Source organism: Danio aesculapii, chromosome 2 (genome assembly GCF_903798145.1).
Source record: "Danio aesculapii chromosome 2, fDanAes4.1, whole genome shotgun sequence".
NCBI classification, from domain to species: Eukaryota; Metazoa; Chordata; class Actinopteri; order Cypriniformes; family Danionidae; genus Danio; species Danio aesculapii.
In genome coordinates, this window is record NC_079436.1 from 48,097,663 (window position 1) to 48,113,138 (window position 15,476).

General features: G+C 36.8%; 2 protein-coding genes across 2 annotated transcripts; both read left to right on the top strand.

Moving 5' to 3' along the window:
- The first annotated feature begins 856 nt into the window (after nucleotides 1–856).
- Nucleotides 857–7,605, top strand: LOC130247797 (tripartite motif-containing protein 16). The gene is made up of 6 exons (XM_056481260.1): nucleotides 857–1,567; nucleotides 2,071–2,166; nucleotides 2,270–2,503; nucleotides 3,038–3,188; nucleotides 5,159–5,218; nucleotides 5,387–7,605. The coding sequence occupies exons 1-6, from the start codon at nucleotides 977–979 to the stop codon at nucleotides 5,923–5,925; spliced, it is 1,671 nt and encodes a 556-aa protein (XP_056337235.1). The 5' UTR covers nucleotides 857–976; the 3' UTR covers nucleotides 5,926–7,605.
- A 977-nt stretch (nucleotides 7,606–8,582) lies between these two features.
- On the top strand, nucleotides 8,583–14,943 carry ftr26 (finTRIM family, member 26). The gene is made up of 6 exons (XM_056481283.1): nucleotides 8,583–9,441; nucleotides 10,166–10,261; nucleotides 10,401–10,634; nucleotides 10,850–11,003; nucleotides 13,532–13,594; nucleotides 14,252–14,943. The coding sequence occupies exons 1-6, from the start codon at nucleotides 8,860–8,862 to the stop codon at nucleotides 14,776–14,778; spliced, it is 1,656 nt and encodes a 551-aa protein (XP_056337258.1). The 5' UTR covers nucleotides 8,583–8,859; the 3' UTR covers nucleotides 14,779–14,943.
- Nucleotides 14,944–15,476: the final 533 nt, after the last annotated feature.

Here is a 15,476-nt window from a genome sequence, read left to right on the forward strand (position 1 = left end):
TGATTATTTATGGGGGTTAATTTATTTTTACTTTTTATGTTAATTTACATTTGTTTATTTTTTACCATTGTTATATTAGTTTTTTATGTTTCATCGTTTATATTGTGTTGTATGTTTGTTTTTGATAGTTTATGCAATAAAAAGGCATTGGCATTTATATCTATCTATTATAATGTCTATGATGCTAAACATGTGCGTTTATTTGTATTCAAAATATCTTTAATTAATTACCAAAAGATATATACATGTGGTATGGTATATGTGGTACAGTATGTGCCATGAACCACATACCACTTCTGACTTTGATACCGATAATTTTGTTACCAAATATCATTTTTTAAATGGGCTTGTGATTTTTGTTGTCAAAATAATGTTTAGTTATTTTATTATTAAAAAACTGAATTATAAGGGCAATCATAAAATATTAAATCTTGAAAATAAAGCGTTCTGGGAACAAGTATATTTCACTCACAGTGAGGTTCACTCTCTTAAGGTATTTGATCTTAGCTGACTCTCGGTTGACAAATTTTTAATGAGATTTACATAGCGTCTTAAAATACCTCATTTAAAACCCTCATTTCTTATAGAAAAGCTCAGCAAAAGAGAAAAGTCATAACAAGTGTGACGTATGTACGTGCGCGCGCGCCCTCTACCGGTCGGCTTCCAATACACAAACGGTTAGTTTCAGTTACATTCTCAAACGCGGAACAAGCAGCTCATCGGTTCAGGTAAAAGTGAAAGAGCTTTTATGTCTGCTAAACAAGTTTTTAATCTGTTTTCTAACTCTCTTTCTTTCCCGTTACAGCTGGCTATTTGTCTTCTACAGTATTGAATTTGTCATAAGCGATACTGAAGAATTGGTGAAGCAGGTGTCACATGAACTATTGTATTTAGCGAGATTTAAAACACATAACATCGTTGTTAATTTTCTCTCAAACACAGTTAGTTGTGTTTATCTCTCGGAGTCTAAAATAAAATGGCAGAAGCTAATGTTTTCTGGGCTAAGAATCAGTTCATCTGTTCAGTCTGTCTGGAACTCCTGAAGGAGCCAGTGACCATCCCCTGTGGACACAGTTACTGTATGAGCTGCATTACTGACTGCTGGAATCAAGATGAGCAGAGGAGAGTTTACAGCTGCCCTCAGTGCAGACAAACCTTCACTCCAAGACCTGCTTTAAACAAGAATGTGATGTTTGCTGAAATTGTGGAGAAACTGAAGATGACAAAAGACCTAAAAGTTGATCCTGCTCCCAGTTATGCTGAATCTGGAGATGTGGAGTGTGATGTTTGTACTGGGATGAAGTACAAAGCTGTTAAATCCTGTCTGATGTGTCTGAACTCTTATTGTCAAACTCACCTTGAACAACATGACAGTTTCTTTAAAGATAAGAGACATCATTTAATCAATGCCACTGGGCGACTGAGAGAGATGATCTGCTCTAAACATGACCGACTGCTGGAGGTGTACTGTCGGACTGACCAGAAGTGCATTTGTTTACTGTGTACGATGGATGAACACAAAAATCATGATACTGTTTCAGCTGAAGCAGAGAGAGCTGAGAAACGGGTATGAACTTAAAGCTACTACAGTATATAGCCTAGATGTCAAGGAAGTGTTTGTTGGTGCTTTACATGGAGAGCAATATGACTGAAAAATACATTTAACATCAAGAGGAAGCAGACAATTTTGCACAAAGCACCCCTGGAACAGTTAACAGATTTGGAAAGACCTATATGTTGTTGTTTTTTCTTTTAACTTTTTTTATTAGATTTTTTTTATGCAGGATGCCATCAAATGGTGTGCGTAAATAATAATTTTAAACAGAGACATCTATTATTTCATACATTTGTATATGTTTATTTAGTATAACTTATTTGTTTGCGCCATTTTGGTTCAAATCAAATTTTGTACTCTCTTTCACTTCAGAAAAGGAGGCCTGGAATTCGAAGTTTCTAAATTCAGTCATAAAGAGTTAAATCAACATAAGGTTAACTAAATGACAGAACCTTTAAATTGTGGAGTTAAGGAAAAGTGCTGATTAGTGTGTTTGCATTTGTTCCATGTTACAGAAACCCTTGGGGGGCGTTCAAAGAAAATTCATCCTGAGAATCAAGGGAAAACAGAGGCTGCTAAATCGGCTAAAAGAGGCTGTGGAAACTCATAAGGTCAGTTTAAAAGTTTTAATGAGAAAAGTTTTAAGGAAATTATAAGTCCTGCTCCTACTGAAACTCATTAAGAGCTGGTCTGATTATCTGTATTCTCCATCAGAGCTCTGCACAGACAGCAGTGGATGACTGTGAGAGGATCTTCACTGAACTCATCCAGTCCATTGAGAGAAGACGATCTGAGGTCACGCAGATGATCAGAGATCGAGAAAAGACTGAAGTGAGTCGAGCTGAAGGACTCTTGAAGAAACTGGAGCAGGAGATTGAAGATCTGAAGAGGAGAAACACTGAGCTGGAGCAGCTTTCACACACTGATGATCACATATATTTCTTACAGGTAGCAGTGATATGGAAAACTTGAACTTTAGGACCATCCTATTATCACAGAGAGGTCAGGTCATTGTATTCAATTCATTAGCGATGCAGTCAGATTTTCATTGTTTTGTCTTTATGGGCTTTTGCACCAGGTTATAAACTATAGGATTAGCCACCAGGCCAGTTCTCTAAGAACTAAATTTCCCATCTAACCATTTTCCTGATTGCATTCACACAGTCACTAGACATTTTTATGTAAGAGGCACAGACACAGATATAAGCATCCAACAAAATCAACCAGTGGAGGATGAGAGGGTTGGGTTTCTAATGTGTTGTGATAAAGAAGATGAATATAAATGTAAATTTTATGCAACTGAAAAAGCAAACAATTGGACTAAACCACAAACTAGTAGTGCTAAATATCCCCAAGGCTGAGCAAACAACACACGTTTCGCTAATGGATCTAGGAGTTATTAAACAAAAAGGCTCCTCCAGTGCTTATACACAGGATGACGTTACTGATTCAAATCTGTTCTGTTCTCTTTGTCTCCTGTAGAGTATCCCGGTTCTCTCTGTTCCTCCTGCATCCTCAGACATCAGTGTCAGTTCTTGCCACTCTTATGATGATGTGGGTAAATCCATCTCAGTGCTAAGAGAGAAACTTGACGACCTTTGTAAAAAGGACATACAAATAATGTTTGGTAAAGGTAAATCATACAGGTTTATTTGCTGTTAGTACTGCACTGTATTGGAAAACTCTAACATTTTGATATTTTGCTTTTCTATTCTGCTAAATCTATTGCAATATGCATACAATTTCCCCAGGTGGCTTGAGAAGCTCTGTTTGGAAAGAATTCATTAATTTAGACTGATTGGGATGACTCTGCAGAGGAGTGTATTTGCTTAAACTACAATAAACTAAATACGAGGAAAGATAAATAAATAAGAGCAAAGATACAAGTGAAATAAACCTTGCTCTATGATTTTCTTGGGAGTCTAACAGAGTTCAGAATTCAAGTAATCAAATGTAAAATAACAATGTGTAGTCTACACGGAGCACATGGAGTCTCACAGTTGTCAAACTCAGTTCCTGGAGGGCTGCAGCTCTGCACAGTTTAGCTCCAAGTTCCAACCCTAATTAAACACTCCTGATCAAACTAATCGAGTCCTTTAGGCTTGTTTGAAACCTACAGGTAAAGCTGCGGTCACACTAGTGACTAGTTTGAGCATGTAAAATTCTGCCGTATGGTGCTGCGAAAGGGGGCGGGATTAAACTATATGTATAGACATTAAAAAAGTAAGCGATTGCTCCATATTTTACATTTCTGTCCAGAGAGGTCATGTTTTGATTTTGATTGGTCTAACGCAATCATGTGATGCGATTTCGGAGGTCAGGGTTCACCAAGCTTAAATTTTCTAGCGCAGCAAACTGCGAAAAACTTGTTGCACAAGCTTGCGTTTCTAGTCTGACGCATTTGCTTGAGTATGAATGGAAGTCTATGGGCAGAAAAGTACAGTGTGACCACAGCTTTAGTGTGTTAGAACTAAACTGTGCAGAGCTGCAGCCCTCTAAGAACTGAGTTTGACACCACTGGTCGGCATTGTGTAAATAATTCAATACAATAAACCTTTATTGAAGTTACAAATGATACAATTACTTGTACGTAAACACTTTAAACTCTCTTGAAATGCTCATACACTTGCAGGCCTTAAAACACATGCAAATGATAAACTTCCACTCTATTGTGGTTAAATTCTGCATGTGTTTTGACCTGTGCTTTCTGGTGAATTATAATCCCGACTCAACATTGCACAACCTGCGATGTGACAATTGCGCATGTTGAAATTGCACTATTAATGCTGATACAATGTATTGCGCAGCCGTATTTGTTATTTATCGTATTTTGACCACAAAAACAAAGAGAGATAATTATAGACCATTTCAATATGGCGATATCATTGGTCCATAAACAGTTCCTGCATGTCTTAAAACTTTTTCAGATCTGTAACAAGAGGCGATTTAGTCATAACTAGGCCCACACGGAATCTGCGCTAACAGAAATCTGCAGATTTTCAGCCCATCATTGAGTCTATTTATTTAGTTGTGTGTAAATGTGTGTAAATTTATATTTATTCAGTTTTTAAATTAATTTCAGTGATATTACTGACTCATATGAAAACGTTCATATAATTTACTTACAATAAATATATGTACAATATACAGTTTGCCAAGTAATAATTTCTGTCTTTTAGTAGATATATGGTAGATGTATTATATGGGAGACTTGCTTTGTTTACCAAATAATTGGATCTAAAAGGATTTACATTTTAATCATTAAATAAAAGTAAAAATATATTATTTTTAATTTAACATATACCAATATACCCAAAATCATTCCACATAAATCCCCAGATTTTTTACAATATTCTGCGCAGAAATGGCAAAAAATGTCTGCAGATTCTGTCTGGCCCTAGTCATAACTAATTAAAAAAGTATGAACATGTGGAGCTTTCTGGATTCTCAGAAGCTTTGGAACTGAAAGATCTAAAACAGGAAACACATTAGGACCGTTGTTATTGTTTACATCCCTCAAAATGGTCTATAGAATTATAAATGCAATTGGTTTAATATTGCCTTTACATGTGTTACACTCTATTTGTCTGTTGGTTTTGTTAGTTACATACATGGAGATTGTTGCCTCGTCTGGACTCAAAACAAGAGATGAGTTCTTGCAATGTAAGTATTACTAACAAAAAGCAAACACAAACTGTCAGACCAAACTGATCAATCCTCAAGAAATAATAATCCTGAATTCCAACATGTTCATATCAGGATTTAATTTTTCCTCTTCTCAATATGTAAAAGAAATATATGTATGTAGATCATTTTTGTTGCTCCGTTCAGATTCCTGTCATCTCACCCTGGATTCTAACACAGCACATAAATATCTCCGTCTGTCTGAAGGAAACAGAGTGGCTACTTTTATTGGAGCTGACCAGAGTTACCCCGCTCACCCGGACAGATTTCATGACTTTTCCCAGGTGTTGTGCAGAGAGAGTGTGTGTGGACGCTGTTATTGGGAGGTGGAGTTGAGCGGGGAGGATGGAGTGGGAATATCAGTCTCATATAAGAGCATCAGAAGAAAAGGAGAGAGTAATGATTGCGTGTTTGGATACAATGATCAGTCCTGGAGATTGTCCTGCTCTAACTCCAGTTATAAATTCAGACACAATAGCAATGTTGTTGATCTCCCTGTATCTTCCAGTTCCTCCAAAATAGGAGTGTATGTGGATCACAGAGCAGGAATTCTGGCCTTCTTCAATGTCTCTGACACAATGAGCCTCATCCACAGAGTCCAGACAACATTCACTCAACCGCTCTATCCTGGGTTTGGGATTAATTTTGGATCAACAATGAAACTTCTATTGTTGAAGTCCTTATGATTTATAGGGTAATATAGAAATCCTAATGAATAATGCAGATAGGAAATGTGGTTAACAGCTTCCTCTATCTTATCTTTTTGGGTATTATCATTTCAATCCACGCGTTATTTTTTCTTTAAATGAAATTAGTTTAATGAGCTCATTAAATATCTCACATAACAATACAGGGGAACCCTATTGGATCTCTTTTCCTTTTGTTGTAATTGTAATTAAACACAATCCCGTAGGAGCTACTGATGCTTAGACACAGTTCACACAACACATACAAGCAATAGAGCTGTTTCCTTTTTAAGAAGAGAAGGGTTGTTTCTCCTTTAAGAAGAGGGGGTTAGGAGTTTTGAGAGTTTTGAAAGTGAGTGAAACCTGCCTCTGTGCATTTTTGTTAGCACAACATCTGCAATCCAGTGAATGTGTAAGAATTAGGTTCGTATAAGGTCTGAATTGTGTATTAAATATAAATGTGCTGTCAAAACATAATTCAAAATAATGCATAATTATTTTGATTGATTGGGGCTTCACGGTGGCGCAGTGGATAGCACGATCGCTGCACAGCAAGAAGGTTGCTGGTTCGAGTCTCGGCTGGGTCAGTTGGCATTTCTGTGTGGAGTTTGCATGTTCTCCCTGTGTTGGCGTGGGTTTCCTCAGGGTGCTCCGGTTTCCCCCACAAGTCCGAAGACATGCGCTATAGGTGAATTGGGTTAGTTAAAAAATTGTGTGTGAATGAGTGTGTATGGGTGGATGTTTTTCCAATGATGCGTTGCAGCTGGAAAAAAGGGCATCTGCTGCATAAACATATGCTGGATATGTTGGTGGTTCATTCCGCTGTGGCGACCCCAGATTAATAAAAGGACTAAGCCAAAAAGTAAATGAATGAATGATGATTGGGGCATTTCATGCAATATTACACAAAGCATGTACAATAGGCCTGCCTACATAATATTTTGGACAGCTTAAATGAAAAGCATTATAGATTAAATCCAGAGATCATCAAATCACCTTCATCCCAATATAATCACAGCAATTTATTGCAGAACATTATAAAATTGTCTTATTGGACACCAAAGAAACGTTTTCTCTTAATAAGTTATCCTCAAGTCCCAATTGCAGCAGCAGGTTGGAACATTTATACATATGGTGTGTGAATGTGAGAAGGGGGATGAGTTTTGAGAAAAAAAACTTTATTATAGGAAAAGATATACCAGTGCAACCAGTTGTGCTAATTTTAAATGATGTTTGCAGTTTGGGTTTGACGGAGCGACAAAGAAAGGTCTGGTTGGCAGGACTAACATCTGCAAAAAAGATAATTGCGCAAAGATGGCTCACTCCGCATTCTTAATTTATTCAGTAGTGGCTATTTCTGTTTTGAAATATAGTATTGTTAGAACTTTCAACAGCCAGAATAAATAAAGCTAGGGCCTCAACTCTTGATGCGTGGAAAACGGCTGCAGACAAACTGGCAGAGAGACTCATGGATGATATAAATGAATGTGCAACAACCTGAATCTTTAACTCTCTGATAGTCTGCGTGAATTTTTACTTTATTTAGTTTATTACTATGTTTGGATGTAAATATGTATGTGTGTGTACGTATATGGGTAGATATATATATATACATACATGTACAGTTGAAGTCAGAATTATTAGCCCCCCTGTTTATTTTTTTCCCCAATTTCTGTTTAACGGAGAGATTTTTTCTATAAATTTCTAAACATAATAGTTTTAATAACTCATTTCTAATAACTGATTTATTTTATCTTTGCCATGATGACAGTAAATAATATTTGACTAGATATTTTGCAAGATACTAGTATTCAGCTTTAAGTGACATTAAAGGCTTAACTAGGTTAATAAGGTTAACTAGGCAGGTTAGAGTAATTATGCAAGTTACTGTATAACGATGGTTTGTTCTGTAGACTATCAAAGAAATATAGCTTAAAAGGGCTAATAATTTTGACCTTAAAATGGGTTTTAAAAATAAAAAACTGCTTTTATTCTAGCCAAAATAAAACTAATAAGTCTTTCTTCAGAAGAAAAAAATATTATCAGACATACTGTGAAAATTTCCTTGCTCTGTTAAACATCATTTGGGAAACATTTTAAAAAAGAAAAAAAATCAAAGGGGGCTAATAATTCTGACTTCAACTGTATGTATATGTGTTTTTTTCTGTTTGTCTTGATTGCAGTGCTGTTTGTGGGATGGCATGGACTTTGGCACTGCGGGGGTGTTTTTCTGGGTGAGCTGGGGAGGGGTTGAGGAGTGGATCTTGTTTTGTTTATTGGAAAGACAATTTTAAAGATGCTGTGACCACTAACATGTAAAATCAATAAAAACTTAGTCACAAAAAATAAAATTGTCTCATTGCAAGCTGCTGAAAAAAGCGTTGCATGCAAAACTGTTGCAAACTATTTGTGTTGAATTTAAACAAACTAATTAAATTGAGCAATGTTCAACTTAATTTGTTTAAATTCAGCCCAAATAAATTGTTTACAACCACTCAACGTAAAAATTTTTTTGAGTAAATCCAAGGAATCATCTTTGAATATTTTTTTCAGTGGCACTTGGCACAGCTTGAACAGAAATTGAAAGACTATGTGTGAGCGCCCTCTGATGGACATTTTCCACGCTCTACTTTCGATTTCTCGCAAAACCAGGAAACGCGTCGAAATGAGCCCAACAGAAACTTGATGACTTTGGCATATACCTTTTTGTGCATATGGTAATGGAGTGAATATATCAGTGACTCTGTGTTGTTCAACTTAATGTTTTCGATAGGCGATTGATTTGCTGATTGACCAACAGCACGTTTTGGGATTCTGAGCAAGAGAAACAGACTAAAATGCAATTGCAAAGCTCTTTCTTATAGGTGAGTTCAACCTTACAAACCGACAAGAACAACAAAAAAACACTTTAAAGCTGTATAAAATACTTGGAAAATGGCAGATTCTAGTACTTCAGTTGTTGAGGATCAGTTCAGCTGTTCAATCTGTAAGGAACTCCTGAAGGAGCCAGTGACCATCCCCTGTGGACACAGTTACTGTATGAACTGCATTACTGACTGCTGGAATCAAGATGAGCAGAGGAGAGTTTACAGCTGCCCTCAGTGCAGACAAACCTTCACTCCAAGACCTGCTTTAAACAAGAATGTGGTGATGGCAGAAATGGTGGAGAATCTGAAGAAGACAGAATTAAGATCTCGTGTAAATTATGCTGAACCTGGAGATGTTAAGTGTGATGTTTGCGCTGGAAGGAAACGCAAAGCCGTCAAGTCATGTATGCTGTGTCTGAACTCTTACTGTGAAACCCATTTTGAATGCCATGAAGTCTTTCATTCAAGTAAGCGCCATAAAGTGACTGATGCCACTATACGAATCCAGGAGATGATCTGCTCTAAACATGACCGACTGCTGGAAGTTTACTGTCGGACTGACCAGAAGTGTGTATGTTTAATGTGTATGATGGATGAACACAAAAACCATGATACTGTTTCAGCTGAAGCAGAGAGGGCTGAGAAACAGGTATGAACACAAAACACTAAAGTTATGCAATGTCTTATATTAGGTAAAAAAATGCATCCTGTCTGTTCCCAGCAAGCATTTATTGTTTTTAATAGATGTCTAATAGACATCTAAATATAGTCGTTTTGGCTAAAACAAGGCTAAATTTGGGCTGTCAGTGAAAAGCTAATAGACATCTAAGAATAGGTCAAAACTAGACTAGTCATCAAATAAACAGAAATGAATTACTACACATATGAAGTCTGTCTAATATGTCTATTTGATGGCTAGTCTAGTTTTGGGTTATTCTTAGATGTCTATTAGGATTTCACTGACAGCCCAAGTTTAGCCTTGTTTTAGCCAAGCTGTCTACGTTTAGATGTCTATTAGACGTCTATTAAACACCAAGTTGTTTGCTGGTTCTGTGTGAAATCAAGTTGTACAATGTTTATTTTTCTAGCGTACATTGTTATGCTTTAGATGTACAATTAATCCGTGCTAGTAAATCCACTGAAAAAAAATGTTTTGGTAATCTTTATTACTAGAAAGCAATCATTAGAAAATAATACAAAATTAGTAGACATGTTAGTAATAGTTAGTAGTTGATTATAGTACTTTATTATAGAGAAATTTAAATATATTGGGGAAATTAAAAACATGTACTGTAAATTTCTTTATACATTTAATTCCTTGTGAACATGAGAACTTCTGATGTTAATTCATTTATTTATATATTTGTTTTTAGAATCAAGTTGGCGAAACACGAATACAATTACAGAACAGAATTCAGGAGAAGCAAAACAAGCTCCAGCAGCTGAGAGAGTCTGTAGAGATACATAAGGTGAGTTTTGACAGGAGATTCATGTAATGGAGTGAATGGCTTTATAGCTGAATGAAACTGTAAAGAAAGATTAGATAAATGTCAAGATGAAAAAACAAAATTTAAGGTTCTTACAAGACTTGTTTTTGTGTCCTACCAGAGCTCTGCCCAGACAGCAGTGGATGATTGTGAGAGGATCTTTACTGATCTGATCCGCTTCATTAAGAGACGAAGATCGAAGGTCACGCAGATGATCAGAGATCGGGAAAAGACTGAAGAGAGTCGAGCTGAAGGACTCTTGAAGAAACTGGAGCAGGAGATTGAAGATCTGAAGAGGAGAAACGCTGAGCTGGAGCAGCTTTCAAACGCTGATGATCACATATATTTCCTACAGGTTTGAAAAGATTATTATATGTTGTAGACTGTTTCATTTTGATTTTCGACAACAAAAGGAGGCAATCTATGTTTGAAGGCCAATCAATATGCATGTCAGCATGTTGTCAAGATTGCAGTAAGTTTGCAGCAGAATATGTTGATGATCTTGCTGATTACTATAGCATGTGAATTCCTCTGTCTTCATGAATGCATTTATATATCTATCTTATGTAGAGTTTGCAGTCTCTCGTCATCCCTGCTGAATCTACAGACAGCACGACTGTCAGTTCTCTCCCATCCTATGATGAGGTGGGAAAATCTGTCTCTGCACTGAGGAAGAAATTTGAGGATTTCTGCAAAGAACAGATGAAAACAATTTCTGCTTCAGGTAAAGCACAAACTCATCTTGTAAATTAGAGCTTAATCATGCAAAGTAGACATGGCTCACACAAATATTTCTAAAAGGAGACACACAGACAATACGGGCAGTATTATAAGCTTCCTTAATTCAATTCAATTTAATTCACCTTTATTTGTATAGCGCTTTTACAATGTAGATTGTGTCAAAGCAGCTTCACATAAAAGGTCACAGTAAATAGGAACAGTGTAGTTCAGTTTGTAGTGTTTAAGTTCAGTTCAGTTTAGCTCAGTTCAGTGTGGTTTAATAATCACTACTGAGAGTCCAAACACTGAAGAGCAAATCCAACGATGCGCAGCTCTACAGATCCTGAACCATGCAAGCCAGTGGCGACAGCGGAGAGGGAAAAAAAACTTCACTAATTGGCGAAAGTGAAGAAAAAAAACCTTGAGAAAAACCAGGCTCAGTTGGGCACGACCAGCGAAGATTCGTCTGTCCCTGGAGCGTCACAGGAATCAGTCTCATTTTCTCCACTCCTCCATGACCACCACAGTAGCTGCTCGGGATACGGCCCGGTCCAGGATATGGAAACCTTGGGTTGCCTACCGAACAAATCATCGTTATTATACAATGATTTGACTAATTACCCTAACTTACCTAAGCTTTTAAATTGCAGCTGAATACAAGTATCTTGAAAAATATCTGGTAAAATATTATGTATTATGTGTCATCATGGCAGAGGTAAAGGAAATCTGTTATTGGAAATTATTTAGAAATTAAAATTCTGACTTCAACTATATATATATATATATGGTTACACACACAAGAGTACTTTGTCTTTTTGCTTAGCATACAGTAATTATTATTGGCAATTGCATGATGCATACAGCAAATTCTTTTGCTCTTTATTCCTATTAAATTCAGTGTGTGCCACAATTGAAGATGAATATGTATATGAGCATAGCATAACACCTTACAGGTCTGGAATCTTCACGTTTTCTGACATATGAGACTTTTTTTTTGTAAAAAGTATCAAATGAAGGAATATTGGCACTGCAGTTCAGCATTTTATCTTACTGTAGGCGCACTGTATTAGGATAACACAATTTTCTTAGGCACTTGCTTGACAGAAGAATCAACAGATTTCAAAATAAAAGCTGTGCATCAACAACAACAAATATGTAAAACATTGAAAAAACACTGAATACAACAAAATGATTATATTAAGACTGACTGCTTGTCACTAAATGACTTTTTGTTTCTATAACCAAATGCAGAAAGCAGATCCTTACAACCCTTTGTTAATGATGTTTTCTGGATAACTTATTTAGTAAGTTAGTTATTGAGTTAGTTAGTTGTTTGGTGTAGAATATTAACAAATAGACAATAGCTTGCTAACATTTATTTACAGTTTTTTCCAACTGCTTACATTTTCACCTTTTCAACAACAGTCACCTTTTTTCAAAACTCAACACACAATTCTCAAAACTACACAAAATGCAAAATGCCTCACATCCCCTTCAAAATGTAACACTGCATTCAGAATGCTATAAACACACGTCAGAATGAAGCATTTGCATCAAATGGCAAACACGTCTTTCATAATATAACACTTTTGGATATGTCATGTAAACACTGTTGTTCTAAATCTAAAGCTCTTTGCTCTTTCATAGAATTATATCTACATTTCAATACAATCTATTACAGTGAGAGTAATCTGCTAAGAGGGGGACCAGGTACACTGTAAACCCCAATCACATGTAGAAGCAGAAAATATTTATTAGGCCAAACATTACTGTTGTATACCGTAAAATACAACAAGATCATAAACATACTGTATGTAAAAATGTATGTAAAGCAAAAGTATATTCTCCACAATACAGTAAATACAGAGTGTGAGGTGTCAGGGGGGAAAGTGTTCCTTGCCTGGAGAAAGTGTCATGTGGGTATACTGTAGGGTTGGCCATCATACAGGTTACAGAGCCAGGCTGAGAATAATTCCTCAATTCTTTTCTAGAGAAATTTAGAAAAGGTGAATATGCATTAGGAACAAAACTACCAATTGTGAACCAGTTGGGTTTTTATTTTAGTCCAGAACAGCCCAGTGTCCTGTCACTGCTGACCTATTTACAGGCCTATACTACAGTAAAGCAGTGATTGGTTTGTGATCAGTAAAGAAATTAGTGTTTCCACATTTGGGGCGTGTGTGTGTGACCTGCTGAATAAGTGAAGCATTTTCATTAGTTGTGTTTGGGAAATGAATTGAAAACTGAGTTCAAGTCTGAGAAACGGCTTCTGGTTTTGGAGATTTGCTGTGTAGTTTTGCATTATGAGCGAGACGTTTCAGAAATTGTGTGACATGACAAGATTTTGTGTGTAAGCAGTTAGAAAAAACTGTAAATAGTATTTAAATAAAGGCTGGGCATCAACAACAAACAATTACTAATGCTTTTGCTTCTGACACACCAGTTGAAAAACACTGAAATAGAGTACGGCTAAATAAGATTTATAACATTAAAACCTACTGCATGCCACTAAATGAGTACCTGTTTTTATAGTGAGATGCAGAAAGCAGATCCTTCCTACCACTAATCCCAAAACCAGGGAGGACTACCTAAAGTGTAAGTATTTTAAAGATGAAACAAATAATAAAGCAAACATTACATCTGTTTGCATGGAAATCGTGGAGCCACTGTCACTCAGCACCAAACATAAATAAATAGCAAATAGAATATATTTGAGCGACTCAGTGGTTAGCCCTTTTGCCTCACACCAAGAAGGTCGCTGGTTCAAGTCCCGATTGGACCAGTTGGCATTTCTGTGTGGAGTTTGCATGTTCTCCCCGTGTTGGTTTGGGTTTCCTCTGCTTTGGTTTCCCCCACAGTCCAGAGACATGTGCTATGGGTGAAGTGAATAAACTAAATTGGTCGTAGTGTATGAGTGTGTGAATGAGAGAGTGTATGGGTGTTTCCCAGTTCTGGGTTGTGGCTGGAAGGGCATATGCTGCGTAAAACATATGCCAGAATAGTTGGTGGTTCATTCCACTGTGGCGACCACTGATAAATAAGGGACTAAGTCGAAGGAAAATTAATGAATATATATATATATATATATATATATATATATATATATATATATATATATATATATAGAGAGAGAGAGAGAGAGAGAGAGAGAGATTTTTTTTTTTATCTGATTGTTGCTTCATTATTGAGTGATCTGTTATTCAGTTCAGGTTTCTTGATTAAAACGCAGATTGTGTGTTTCATCTCCATCAGATTTCCATCAGTTTACTCTGGATTCAGAATCGGTGCATAACAACCTCAGTCTGTCCGATGAGAACAGAGTGGCTGCTTTCACTGCAACAATGCATCCGTATCCTGGTCATCTGGACAGATTCGATACCTGGCCTCAGGTATTGTGCAGAGAGAGTGTGTGTGGACGCTGTTACTGGGAAGTGGAGTGGAGCGGAAATCAGGGTGTGGCTATAGCAGTGTCGTATAAGAGCATCAGCAGAAAGGGACGGGGTACTGAGTGTAAATTTGGATATAATGATCAGTCCTGGAGATTGTTCTGCTCTGCCTCTGGGTATATATTCAGTCACAACAACAAGAAACGGGAACTGCCTCTAGTCTCCAAAATAGGAGTTTATGTTGATCAGAGAGCAGGAGTTCTGTCCTTCTTCAGCATCTCTGACACAAAAATGAGCCTCATCCACAGAGTCCAGACCACATTCACTCAACCGCTCTATCCTGGGTTTGGCTTAAACCGGAACTCATCAGTGAAACTGTCATCTATGATTTAGAGTAATAATAATCCCGTAACAGGTATGAAACGTAGCGCTTGTTTTATTAATAAACTCAAAACGATCTTTAACTTTATCGTATACCTTAAGTGTCCATCTGTGTGTGCATCATCTTTAAATATTTTACACCCTCCTTTTCACACATGCGAGAGGTGGGATTCTGTTAAGCTCTTATTTACAGTTTTTTTGTGTAAATAGGCTCATTTATATATATATATGCACCTCTGTAATATAATAAATACCTATAAATGACCAAAAATATGAAGCATTTCATCTCATTTGATTATTTCAGTTTGATGGCTGGGGCAGAATATGAGAGGAGGGTATGAGATTATAGAGGAGCTTGAATCAAACCTGCAATCAATCTATGTATCTATCTATCTATCTATCTATCTATCTATCTATCTATCTATCTATCTATCTATCTCTCTGTCTGTCTGTCTGTCCGTCCGTCCGTCCGTCCGTCCGCCCGCCTGCCTGCCTTCCTGTCGGTTTATCGATCGGTCAATGTCGATCTATCTATCTGTCTGTCTGTCTGTCTGTCTGTCTGTCCGTCGTCCGTCTGTCTATATATTTATCGATTGGTCAATGTCGATCGATCTATATCTATCTATCTGTCTGTCTATCTATCTATCTATCTGTCTATCTGTTGATTGATCTATATCTATCTGTCTGTCGATCGATCTATCTAACTGTCG

What these genes read in the sequence shown, in the direction of transcription:
- LOC130247797 (XM_056481260.1), top strand. Translation starts at nt 977, where the DNA reads ATGGCAGAAGCTAATGTTTTCTGGGCTAAGAATCAGTTCATCTGTTCA. An exon ending in ATCACATATATTTCTTACAG is followed by an intron (nt 2,504 to 3,037) that starts GTAGCAGTGATA and finishes TGTCTCCTGTAG; the next exon opens with AGTATCCCGGTTCTCTCTGT. An exon ending in AAGAGATGAGTTCTTGCAAT is followed by an intron (nt 5,219 to 5,386) that starts GTAAGTATTACT and finishes TGCTCCGTTCAG; the next exon opens with ATTCCTGTCATCTCACCCTG.
- ftr26 (XM_056481283.1), top strand. Translation starts at nt 8,860, where the DNA reads ATGGCAGATTCTAGTACTTCAGTTGTTGAGGATCAGTTCAGCTGTTCA. An exon ending in AGTCTGTAGAGATACATAAG is followed by an intron (nt 10,262 to 10,400) that starts GTGAGTTTTGAC and finishes GTGTCCTACCAG; the next exon opens with AGCTCTGCCCAGACAGCAGT. An exon ending in GAAAACAATTTCTGCTTCAG is followed by an intron (nt 11,004 to 13,531) that starts GTAAAGCACAAA and finishes CTGTTTTTATAG; the next exon opens with TGAGATGCAGAAAGCAGATC.